This window comes from Gopherus flavomarginatus, chromosome 2 (assembly GCF_025201925.1).
Source record: "Gopherus flavomarginatus isolate rGopFla2 chromosome 2, rGopFla2.mat.asm, whole genome shotgun sequence".
NCBI classification, from domain to species: domain Eukaryota; kingdom Metazoa; phylum Chordata; order Testudines; family Testudinidae; genus Gopherus; species Gopherus flavomarginatus.
The window spans coordinates 276776401-276789767 of NC_066618.1; the positions used below are offsets into that span (position 1 = coordinate 276776401).

General features: G+C 40.9%; 1 protein-coding gene across 3 annotated transcripts in view; it reads right to left on the reverse strand.

Annotated features, from left to right (window-relative positions):
* The window catches only part of ENPP2 (ectonucleotide pyrophosphatase/phosphodiesterase 2), a 113768-nt gene that overhangs the window by 29787 nt on the left and 70614 nt on the right, over positions 1–13367 (reverse strand). For all 3 annotated transcript variants that reach the window (XM_050940758.1, XM_050940759.1, XM_050940757.1), the window contains exons 9-11: positions 12467–12522; positions 7307–7372; positions 6572–6644 (exon numbers count right to left, since the gene is read on the reverse strand). In XM_050940758.1, the coding sequence (XP_050796715.1) occupies positions 6572–6644; positions 7307–7372; positions 12467–12522 (195 nt within the window). The remainder of the gene's footprint in view (positions 1–6571; positions 6645–7306; positions 7373–12466; positions 12523–13367) is intronic.

Consider the following 13367-nt stretch of genomic DNA (forward strand, 5'->3'; position numbering starts at 1 on the left):
TTTTTCAAGATAGGTGTGGATATCTGAGATGCCACCAAAAAAACCAGTTGACATTATTATAAAAGAGAAACGGGTATGAAATGCAGACCAATGTTACAAGATAGTTCTTCAGAAGAACTCATGCTAGAACCTATTTTAGCCAGATGCTGATGTATGAGAGAGGAAAGGATTTAACTCCTAGGCACTAGTCAAGTGGTACATCCCATTGCTCTCAATGAGCATAAACAAATGCTAGCACTAGATCTGCACTGGATGTGAACGATAAATTTGTGCTAGAATAAGCTGAGGTCTTTGAAGGCTTAGTGAGAAATCAACTACTGGGTCTGCACGGAAATTTGCATGGATGGATGAAATATTCATCCAGAGAAGAGAAGCCGGCGTGGAGGGGGAGATACATGAACTCCCACTATTAGGCCACTTAAAACATATTTTATGCCAAAAAGAGTAGGACCTTGAATTGGCAAACTACTCTGAAAAGGGGAACTCCTGTGTAGTTTGTTGAAGGGGCCATCATTCATGTAAGAAGATTATCAGCCTCCCTCTTGAGTAGGCTATCAATGATCATGGTATTGTGGGAAATGGCAGTTTCTTACACTTGATGACTGATTCCCTTCCCCCCACCCTCTCAGTTCCAGGATGAGTTTCAGAATACCCGATTAATTTCAGAAATATATTTTTTTTAAATCAGGAATTGAAAGCTACTGGAAAGAGTTTCTATTGCTCCTTTTTGAAAATGTACTGTGTCAAGATTTTTGCTTAGGTCCCACAGGAGATATTTTTAGGCCCCATGAACTGGGTTACAATAAGTCTAAAATCCCTGAATGGAAGGGATGCTGAAGTGGTCCAAAGCTCCTCCCAAGTTGTCAGTTAGTGGCAGGTGGAGAGATTTTGTTTATTAAGAATCATCCTTTCTCCTCTTAATCTTTTCCTGGTGAAGCAACCTCCAACTTTGACCTTTTTGAAGACAGAGACTTAAGTACCATCATAAGGCATTACTGCCAGACCCAAAATCATGGGTTCAAAAATCATGATTTGCATGCCCTTTATCTCATCCCCCCACCCCCCAAAAGTCTCAAGATTTTTCAGCCAGCCAATGAGATTTTTTTGTGCATGCCTTCTGGTTTTTGAGCCTTCAGGTTACACTCCGGTCACATTTTCAACTTTGCTCCAGAGCCACAAAGACTAGAAACTTGGTTTTATTTTTAAAAAAATAAATAAATAAAGAGATTCTCACAATCACTTGATACCAGGCAATGGGGCTTAAAGAAGGACACGCAATATTGTGAGACTCATGACAAAAATCTAATGGTTTGGTGACGCTGATAAGATCTTCCCAGAGCTATGTTTCATGCTCCCTCTGTTTGATGGATTTTTAAAAGGTCCTAAAGAGGCTTTCCCTAGAGTGAACCGAGTCTAAAATAGGAAGAACATAGTTCCCGAAAGACTCAATATATCCTGGCTACTTTGCCAGAAGTGATCTTTCAGTACAGTTATAGAAGGTCTGTTTTGGAATTCCCAAACTGAAGTACGGAAGGGAGTCCAAGTTGCAAAAATTAAGCTACATAAGAGCCTCAAACTGACACTTCGGTCACAAAGTTTTGGAACACAGGTAAACTTACTTTGTTCCGACGGGATTCCGCAGAATACTGATCCACTCTATGTACTTTTCTTCTTTTCTTTGGAGATGCAACTCGTCTTTCCTGTCTCCTCTTAGGAGTAATCTTTCTCTTAGGTCTCTTAGGCGGAGTAAGAGGTGAGCCATAACTACTCTCCTGTACTGGCGGAGACAGATGTCTGGACTCAGAGAAATCCTGACTCAGCTATCATCAGATACTATAGTGACCTGCGTCATCAAATTGAAGAGCATGAAGATCAACGCTTCTTCAATAATATAGGAGTTGGTAAAGGGACAATTTAGAGGTCTCGCTCTACAGAGGAGCTCACTAAATTGTACTTGAAAGTGGGATAGTTACTCAAGCAACTAACATAAGAGCAAATGAAATTGGTATTTCAGGAGGTCAATCAGGCCAATTTTTATGAATACATACTGTAGTGTTATGAGTATTTCTCTTCAAGTGTAATTCAGTTCACAAAATATACAAATAAATATACAGAATATGTAACAGTATCACCTTCACATTTTTTGTGGTGTACTTTTTTTTTGTTTTTGGCGCAAATTCTTGTGTGGGGGCGGATGTTCGTGAAACATGGAACATTTGACTTGCTGGTTACCAGTTCAGCTGGAAGCATCTGTGTACTACAAAGCCACCATTCAGTGGCAATCTTAGAAAAGAGTGCATGATTGAACCAACAATAATAATTGTTCTGAATAATCTAAGAATTTGTTACGGGCAGCGTGAGAGAAATCTGCACTGCTGCTGACTACCCTGTACTAGTTGTATGGATAAATTGAGGACATCAGTCTCCAGAGCTGTCAATATGGCATCGTTTGTGAGCAATACATTATCTATTAAAATAAGTCATTTGAAATGGGTTTATTCATTTTTTGTATGTGAATCCTATGAAAGAGGAGACTGGAATAGCCCATGTTCCTTTTACCAATAAGCCCCACTTTAAAGATATGCAGGGTTGCCAAGCACAGCTCTCAGTTTTGGCCTGTTCTGCACCTGCGAGATGCTAAGCACCAACACCTTCCATCAATTTTCATGGGAGTTGTGGGTTCTCAGCACTGCTTAGGAGCATCTGTGAATGGTGTGAGATGACACCTATAGGGAGATAATACAGCTAAGTACGCAGGTAAGGGGAAATGGAACCTGCTAAATGGGCTTGAGGAAAGGCAGTGATTTACTTCTATCTGCTTTTCCAGTTTCTCTGTTGTTCAGTCAGAGTTTTATGAAAGAAACAAAAAAAAAAAAAAAGTGTTACCATCTGCCATGCTGTTTCATTGCTTCCAAGGCAAGCAGCTGGAAAGGAGATTCTAGTCCAGTCTCATTCGTCTCTCTCCAGAAAGGCATTTTAATAAAGCAGCACCAGAGTTTTCTTTTTAAAATGTTTCAAGCTTTGTGCAGTCCTGATGAGAGGAGCAGCAGGGAAAGGAAGGATTCTCATTTTACGCTGTCCCTGAATAAACTCAGCCAGAGCTTGACAGTGCCAGACACACACTGGCCAGTGCAAGAAACCTAGATATTTTGAACACTTAAAAGAGCCGTCTCAAGATGGCATGTTAGAGGAGCAGCAGGAATAGAGTTTAGGCATGACAGGTTTTGATCTACTTAGATCACTTACAGTAGTATGTATATATATATTTTTTTTTTTCTTTCAAAAAGTTAGCTAGGATGAAAAGCCAAGTTCTTGTTAACCAGCCAAACCTTAGCCTCATTTGAACAGAATCGGAATAGGGTTATTTCTTTTGGGGAGGAGGGTCGGGGACCCCTCAGGAAGATGAACAAATCCATCCCCTCTTTCTAGACATAACAAAAAGGTGGGAACTAGCCAGCCAAAGCTCTGCCTCTCGTCCCAGAAGGACAACCCATCAGTGTCACTGCAGAAGCACAGAAGGGAAAAGAAAAAAAAAAAAAAAACGGAATTGCGGAAATAACCAAGGGCAGGCACACATTTGAAATTTCTCATCAACACATTCTGAAAATAAAGCTTTATAACAAATTTCCTAGTTCAAAAGAGCTGTTTGTGAAGGTCTCATTAAAAACAATGTTACACTTCTAGCGTAATCAACTTCACTTACGCTGAAACACCTAACAAACAAAATATACTGCAAGTTATTGTAGTCAACTTATTGGGCAAAATCCTGGTTCAATCAATGGAACCAGAATTTCACCCACAAATTTTGAGTGCTTCTACTCCTTTTTACTCCTAAATTTTAATGTACTGTGCACTCAGTGTATAGACTGTTGAGCACTTCCTGCAAGGTTTCCGTGTCAACTGAAGTCCCTGGGAGCTGAAAATGATCAGCACAAGGCAGGATCAAGTCTTTAAAAAAAAAAAAAAAAAGAAAATAAAATCCCCCCTCCCCAAATTCATAATTTTATAGCTAGTGAGTTAGTAAATTACATTAAACATCCACTTGACATTGCAAGAGGTGTGTTGAATATTTCCCCCCCCAATCCAGAGACGTCAGCAGCAAAGCTGCTCCTCAACTTAGTGAGTATGAGGCAAGAAGAGTTCACTATAAGGAGATTTTGACCTGAGGGGGTGGTAAAAATACCTCTTAAATACACTACACAATGTTCAAGAGCTTGTTTCCAAGCTCCAGTGTGTTGCTCAACTGCCACAGAGGAAAAACTGGTCAGAACCATTCCAAGTGTCTAAGTTCTGCCAGTTCTGTACAAAGAAGAATGATTTCATGCAGAGGTCATGCTCCAATTACTAAGGAAGCAGCTTACTGGGGTCCCACTGAGGGGTTCCTTCCCAGCTGATTTATGAGATGTTCATGGCTCCCAGAAACTGAGGGGTAGGGGGAAGAAGCATCAAGATAAACATAATACTTGCTAGGGGCATGATTTCAGGAGGGAGGAGCTAGAGAGTCTTATACAGCTGCGTGTTTGTTTTTAAATCCACATTTACAAAATCATGTCTCATCATTGTAAATTTGGGAACTGAAATATGTTCGTCCATAAAACAGCCTGTTCTTCATTCAATGAAAGTCAATCTGTGAAGCTATTTAACAAAAAAACCTCTTAAATCACCCAGCTTTAGTCATACAATTACAGGCTAGACTTTAGATAATCTTAGAATTCTTCTGGATAGCTATTTTTTATCATTTTCTAAAAGATCCAATTAACTTCCTACATTGCATAGAGAAAGGGTTAGCTAGCGACTCTACCACTGGGAAACATCTTAATCCCACACGGTACTGAGAATCTCAGCTCCTAGTGACTGAGCTAAGCACCTCACAGCGTTAGGTCCTAAGAGAGCTTGTCCAAAGAGCCTGCTTAGAGCTCAAATTTGAAGAACACAGGCAATTTCACCTTCAAATTTTGCTTTACCGCAGCGAAAAGACACAATGAGAAAGTGTCTCTGTTCTGCAGAAAGCTACACTCTAAAGTTACTATTTTCTTTTAGTTTGATGCACAAGATTTGTTAGTCCTATATTGCCCATTAATGCCAACAATGAGAAAACACATGCAGACAGTCAAACAGCAAATATTTTGGTTTTATAGATTTTAGATGGTAAGTTATTTGGACCAAAGAGTCTTTATTCTGCCTGGCACCGCACTGATGACATTGCTGATGTATAGTTATTTATTAATAATGGCTCACATTTTGTTTTAATCACATGCATATATTATAGCTTATGAGTCTGCAGCCAGACTGTTACAGCAGAGATATTGCCTTCATCTACAGGCATGACAGATATTAGGGAAGGGAATGCTGACAGAAATTTTTTCAAGTTTAGAGATTTTTATGGAAAATTTCTGAACAAACAATGAGAAGAGGTTAACACTGAAGTTGAAATGGAACCCTGAACATTCTAAAAAGTGTTTTAAAGGATAGTTTCTAAGTGCACCCATCTCTAACAGGAATAGATACAAGGATTGTATGCAAACAGGTTGAGAGATTATACTGGACATATGCACCCCTTCAGTGCACTGTGAGAATGGGGCTATTAACGAAGTGCTTTCAGCAACTCAAGAAGTGCAGGTACCTGAAATAACTCCAAAATGTTAAGTGCTGTTGCTTTTGTAAAAAGTTGCTTGCTTTAAAAGTATATATATTCAGTCTTAATTTTAAGAGTCTGATCTGGCGCTTCCACAATTTGCACTGAATTCAGTGAGAGTGTTTTGCCTGAGTAAAGTGTCCAAGATGAACTGCCAAGTGTTTAACTATTTAGGTGTAGAACCAATATTGCCTTTCCATATCCCCAAGATAGCTTTTTGCACGTTCTTAAAAATGTAGTAATTTGGTAAGTAACCAGTACAATTCATGAGTTCTGAATCCTTTGTCACCACTCCTGAGCCTGCACCAGTGGACAAAACAGAGTAGGGACCTTTAAGCACCTCTGGGAAGTAATGGATTTTAAAGCTCCCTATCTCATGCTATTAGGACACCTATGTCCATTTCAGAGGGAACGGTACTGGAGGGCTAACCAAACCGCTTGTTCATAGACTGAATATTGAAAACCACAGTTTTCCAACTCTAGAATAGAGTATTATTCAGGCTTCTTCAGATAGTCAACTTTTAAAAAAAATATTCAACCTCCCCTGTCACCCAAGGAAACACACCAGAGAAACAAAGAACGTTTTCTCCTGCTCTCTCATATAGGGTATTTTTTTAAGAAGGGTAAATTGATTGAGGAGCACTACATTGTGCTGTTATACCAGCTAATTTCACACCTGAAACCTCTGCCAATCAAATACCTACATCCATAATGTGAACTTTATACAGAGGGACAGTTCTTAATGTCAAAATGACCCTTGGTCTTAAGTTCTTGTTTATTTTCACCAATCGTCTTCCCCTTCTGACAGATAGGAAGAGCACTGAGAAATAAGAAAGCCACCTCAGTTCAAGAGTAAAGTGTTAGCAAATATTCCATAGATGGCATGGTTGATCCTTGAGATGTGTAACTTTTATACAGGAAAAAAACTGTACTAACCTCAGAGCCAAAAGGACCATATCTGTGACCAGCAGCATCTGGTTGTTCGGAGTAGAAAGCATAAACATAAGGCCTGAAAGAAAGATTTTGTTCAGAATCGTCTGCCTTCAAACACAAAAGAAGAAGAAATTGCCAGGTCATGCTAAGTCAGCCTTTCAACTATTGTTTGCCATATGTAAAAAATTGTTGCTCAGTTAGATGTTTTTGAAAGCATGATTAAGCAATTATTTGCTCCAGAACTTCATTAGATATCAGAACACATGCAAGGAAGCACATAGGGCACAGTTGGCGGAAACTCACTCTCCCTTAGTTCCGTAAGAAGGAGAGATCACGGTACCAGCTCACATGGGTTATGCAGTCTGCAGCATGTGAGAACTTGTGTAATAAAAAACACAATTAAGATCTTGACATTTTCCCAAGCCTCAGGGTGCAGCTTCTGCATTTACCACTGCCTAGAAGTTTATTAAGCCACATTAGACTAAGTAGCATAAAACGGCCAACATTAATCCATGTAATTAAATGTTCCCCGATAATCAAAGGACATTCGCATCAGAGGTTTCTTGAGGAGGATTGAAACACTGCTGGTTAAAAGCTAAGAGCTACAAAGAACAGTAATACTGAATGCTGGCAAGAATAATTTTTAACACTAACATTCCATCTGTTTCTGCAGCTCCAGCTACTTTTAAAGAGAAGATAAGTTAGAAGTTTACAAAAAAAGAACACTACATGAATTACCTTTCATTGTCTGGTAGGGTGAGCCACTGCAGTATTGTTAATATTCTGCGTTCATGGGGGATGACGCTAGACCGCAAAAGAAAAATAGGTTTAGTTATTGTTGTGTACAGAGAAAATAATCATTAGGTATACCATGAGCTAAATCTAACACCATAATCAGGCCCTATCATGGACAAGTCAAATATTCTTTTTTTGCTCATTAACATTCAAATTTCATTCCCACTTTGCAACTCAAATTACTGCACAACTCCTGCAACTCCATGTATTTTACTGAAAAGATAGTCCGATTAACCTCTATTTCTCATTTGAGCCACGACTCTCAAGGAAATGGTTCATTTGTCTACTATTCTATGTAACAGTGGATAAGGACTCATTCCTGCAAACTTCTACTCATGTGAGTAGTCCTTGCTCCTAACGGTAGTTCTACTGAAGTCAACAGTATTGCCAGCCTAAGTAAGGACTACTCATATTAATAGCATTTACATGATCTGCTCCTACTACTGCTGGGACTTTTCAGCTTGGAAAAGAGAGGAGTAAAGGGGATATGATAGAGGTCTATAAAATCATGACTGGTGTGGAGAAACTAAATAAGGAAGGGTTATTTACTCCTTCTCTGAACACAAGAACTAGGAATCACCAAATGAAATTAATAGGCAGCAGGTTTAAAAACAAATAAGCGGAAGTATTTCTTCACACAATGCATAGTCAACCTGTGGAACTCCTTGCCAGGGGATGTTGTGAAAGCCAAGACTATTACAGATCAAAAAAGAACTAGATAAGTTCACGGAGGATAGGTCCATCAATGGCTGTTAGCCAGGATGGGGAGTGATGTGTCCCTAGCCTGTTTGCCAGAAGTTCATTCCCCCTGAAGCACTTGGCTTGACCATTGTGGGAAGACAGGATACTGGGCTAGATACACCTTCAGTCTGACCCAGGGTGGCCATTCTTATGAAGTTATTAGAAAGGCTCATATTGACTTTAGTGGGAACTGAATCAGGGCTTAAATTGGTATGAACCAGTTTATCCCTCAGATATGTAACCCCCTTGGGGTTCAGAGAGCATGGCCTTTTAAATCTTTTTCCCTAAGGGGGGGAAGTGCTGATTGTTCCAGAAGGAGGAAGTGCTGTTGTGGGGAGGTGGAGCAGAGAAGGGGAGAGCAAGTGTGTGTGTCTCTGGACATAAAGGGCTGCAGCAAGCAGGCCCTCACAGAGTGAAGCAGCCAAGAACCTGCCTGAAGCCTGGGAAAGAAAGTGGCGGGTCAGGGAAACCTCAGGACAGGAGCCCAGGGGGAGCACTGTGCTGGGGAGGAATCACCCAAAGGATGACAGACCAGAGCTGGACCCAGTATCGCTGCTGTCCAGAGCTGTCTGAGGCGGTGAGTACTGGGGCTTGTGACTTTGCATTGGTAATAAAGAGGGAGGTGGTTAGCTAGTTAAGTGAGGAGGTGGTCACTCTGTGTGGCTTTGCAGAGTGGCAGAAGGCGGCACTGGCGGGGTTTGTTGGGGAAAGTTTACTGGCGCCAAATATGATCAGGAGCACCTAAGACTCACTAGTGGACTGGAACTTTGCCCAGGACTCTTGAACTCCACACAGACACATTGCTTGGCGCCTGTCCTTTCAGACTGTGCTACCACTGGGCCTATGGGGACTTGTGTTGAATGCAACCCTGTTTTACTGCTCCCCCTATAATTCCCCATGTTACTTTCCCCCTCTCTCATCCCTCTGAATAAATATTTCCCTTTCCTATATTCATTGTACTCTTCCGGTGTGTGCATGTTCACTCTGGGGGGTTTGGAACAGGTGCCCTGGGGTAGAAGGGACTTTCCCTGCTGCATTCCTACGTGCACCTTCTCTTGGCTAGAGCTGCCTGCAGAGCAGACTCCATCTTGGCCACAAGGGCACTAAAGTTACAGATGCATTTAGAATGCCATCATTCAATCAGCACCATGACGCTCACAATTTTGAAACTCTCATTCTGCTAAAACCTCCTTAAGAATACTGAGACTTCCCAGTTGGATAGCGAGACTAAAAATTCTTCTTCTAGTAGATATTAAACAGAGTTGTTAATCTTTAAAATGTCTCATCTTTTTGTATTCAAAGACAAAAAGCTATATGAAACTGGAGTTTAGATGTATATTGGTAATTTAAGGGTATAAACATTAGAGGAATGTAATTTATCACAAAAACAAGCATTACAAATCTTAACTCTGAATTTCTTGGATTAAGCTTAAGTCCCAACACTCTAAGGTATGGAAATGCACAGTTCAGACACCCAAACAGCCATAACTGTGCATGGTGCCACTACAGAGCAATGATCACACAATTATGACTAGTGCATAATTGTGTAACCTATTCTGGAACCACAGACACTAACTGTTAAAGCAGCATTTCTCTTTTTGGCTCATCGTTTCACTACATGGCTGTTCCCCTATGCTGTCAAAGTCCACAACAGGTGATTGAATTCTCTGTAGTACAACATTCAACAGCTTCTCCTGTACAAGTAAATTCCAGTTACGAAGAATGGAGAGGGGGAAAAAATTACCATTAATCCTAATGGTAATTTTCCCTCAAATTCCTCAAAATATAGTGAGTTTATCTATATGGCAAGTTTGAAGAGTCTGCATCCTCCATTATGTAAATCATTTGGGAATAATAAAGGGTTTGCTAAATTTCTTAAGGGATGACTTACAAATTCTCAAACAACGTTAATTCTGGGCCCAAAAGCGCACGCGCTATAATTCTGGAGAGCATACACACTCTTCAGACATAGTGGCTGAATCTTTACTTCCAGAATTATTTCAAGTTTGCATTTTTAATTATGAAACCACACAATAGATTCAAAATAATGAGAATTACTTAAAATCATTAGTCACCCTGCCCATTGTGACTATTTAGTGGTAGCATATTTTCCTAGGCAAGGAAAATAGTGAGGTCCCTTGCTCCTAAGCCAGCAAGTTAGAACTCATGCAGATTGGGATGGGGGCATGGCAGAGGGAGCTCCTGTCTATCACAGACATTTTCATAGCTGTCACAGATTAAGGGATCTCATTCTTTCTTAAGAGTAAGCCCTGCAGCCTCACCGCCTCAGAGACTAAACCTCTAAGCTTCAGCACTCCTGCTTCATACCATGAGCTCTGCCCACCACCACCTGAGAAACTCCTAGGCCTTATCTACACTGCTACTTGACAGTGCTGAAACTTTCTCACTAAGGGGTGTGAACCCCCCCTGCCCCCAAATGCGATGCAAGTTTCAGCACTGTAAAGTCGCAGTGTAGACAGCACACCAGCACTGGGAGCCGCACTCCCAGCACTGGTAGCTACTCCCCTCATGAGGGTGGTTTTTTACAGCGCTAGGAGAGCTCTCCCCCAACACTGGTGCCACAACGTTGGTAATGAAGACATACCCCTAGTCAGAGACTTTTACTCTCTTCAGGGACACAGGCACCTCAGCAAGTATTTGCAGTTACACCAGGCAGCCTTTCCAAAACAAAGCAGAGTTCAAGTCCTTAGCACAGTTCATCTGGTGACACCAGAGCAATCTGCCAGCCATGCTGCTATGGGCTCCATTTCAATCTCTGTGTCCCTTTGTCTGCCCAAGGTGACAGCAGTCCAGCCTTTCCCAAAGGTCAACTCTTTATATCCTGCCTGTCACCTCTCAGACCTTTGTTCTCGAGCTGGCCTCTGTTCAGCTTTCCTGCTGAGAGGCTGGGAGAAAACCTCCTTCCTCTCGGTTGTTGATTGCTAGGTGTCAATGTACTGTCCACCAGGGATTTCCATGGTCTTCCCAGATTTTCCATTGTCCTTGAATGACGCAGTAAGTCCACCACAGACATCTGGGCAACACACACACACACACACACACACACACACACACACACACACACACACTTCACGTCTCCTGCACTGCCCCAAGAGCAGATTTAACCTGGTTACCCCCACTGGGTAGCAATGCAAAATACAGAGGGAAACTGAAGCACATATAGGATTCATAAAAAAGATGACAGAAAATCCCCATTTAATCAAAATAGCACATATCACTGTGATATTCAAAATTAAAGAGCACAATTCTGGTGGAAGCCTTTAATCAAAAAATGGGAAAGATCCATTTAATATTTCAATCTGAACATAGTCTGCTTTCTTCCAGAAAGGAGTTCCACAACAGGACCTCTGCTGCCAAAGTTTGGCAGAAGAAAGAAAACGAGGTGATCTCATTTCACACTAGTAATCCTTCAAAGCTCAGAAATTATACTTATCCAGACATTTTCAGATAGAAAGATTGCTGGCTGAATGCAGGATTAGGCAGTAAACAAGAAAAACAGCAGGGAGTCTCAGAATGGTCTTCTGGATTGGAGAAAGGGGAAGAGGATATTTTATCCAAAACATGAAACAATCTGTCTTTTAAAAATGAATGTCCATTTGAGGGGGAAATTTCTGAATTAGTTAGGCTGCACTGCTGGCACATTTTCATCATGCCAAAATGCTGTAAGAGCTTGGAGGGCAGAAGAGGCTCCTATAAACACCTATCACATCCAAGGGTTAAAAGAATATGTTGCTGATAAGGCCTGGTCTACACTTTAAAAAGTTAGATTGACATAGCTATGGCATTCAGAGGTGTGAAAGATGTACACAGCAGAGCCCATTAGCTCTGCCAACTTAACCCCTGCTGTAGACGCAGCAAGGTTGACAAGACTGCTTCCTTTGACCTAGCTGTGGGAAAGTGGAATTCCTACAGTAACCAGGAGGGAGGGGAGAACTACACAACAGGCATTTAAGAGAGATGAAACTACAGTACCATAGCTGCGCCACTGTAGCGTCCATAGTCTAGACATGGACTGAGACTAAGCTGCCAGATAATTATATTGCTCAACTTCAGCTGAATGTTAACAACATAACCACACTTATTTTCAACTCAGGAGCCCTGCACAAAGAGGTCTTCAAGATCTGGACCAAAGGTAAATATCGCATTGTAATATATTAAACAAAATTATAAAGAAACCACAGTGGGAGATGGTGTAGGAGGGGTTTAAAAAAAAAAAAAGGCAGTTTTCTTTGACTGGGAAGATATTGAATGTTTAGAGCCAGGGAAACTAATGAACATTTACTTACACCAAATTAAGTCTGAATTATTTGCTACAGGTCTCCAGAAATAAAGGTCACTTACACAGACCAGAAGAATGACCCAGCTTTCACCCCTTGCTTGGTAGCAGTAATCCATATCTAATGAGGAAAATATAAAAGGATTATAATAGTACTCAAGTCTTGATTTAAAAAGGAAAATTAAAAAGCAAACTTTTTCAAAACATGTTTTCCTATCATAAACAAGAAAGTAAAGTGTAGCCTTTAGAATCCCATCTCATATCTGAGCATTTGTAAGAGGACATGCTGTTCTATACAGATTTTGGGGAAGTGAATTATTGTTTAGTCAGCCATACTGAGGTATGCAGTGTTATAGCCAAGTGATCCCAGGATATGAGAGAGAGTGTATTAGTAAGGTAATATCTTTTATTGGACCAACTTCTGTTAGAGAGAGAGAGAGACAAGCTTTTGAGCTTACAGAGCTCCTCTTCAGGTCTGGGAATTATGAAGAAGAGCTCTATGTAAGCTCAAATTGCTCGTCTCTCTCACCAACAGAAGTTGGTCCAGTAAAAGATATTACCTCACCCACGTTGTCCTGCAGCCATGTGGAGGGTCAGATTACACTTTTCTTCCATGTCACCTTAAATCTCCATTATTACTCTTTAACAGGAAGTGATGTAGCTGTGTGGCCTACATGAGGCATTTCGAGCCATTGTAGCCATCAAAGGACAGCAATATCCCATCTTGGCCTCTTTCTGATCAAAACTGGGAGAACACTAATTTAGCAAACCTCTGTCAAAAATGTGTTACCTCACTCAAACTAGAAGACGTGCTTGGAAGATTTATTTATTAATATACCAACCAACCACACTTTGGCTGAACAAGAAATAGTTCCCAATGGCCACGTATTAGAAAATACCTTTCTTAACTCTGAACCTTCTGTGTCAATATATGTTCATCCTGATCTTAAAGATGGTTGCCTGTGC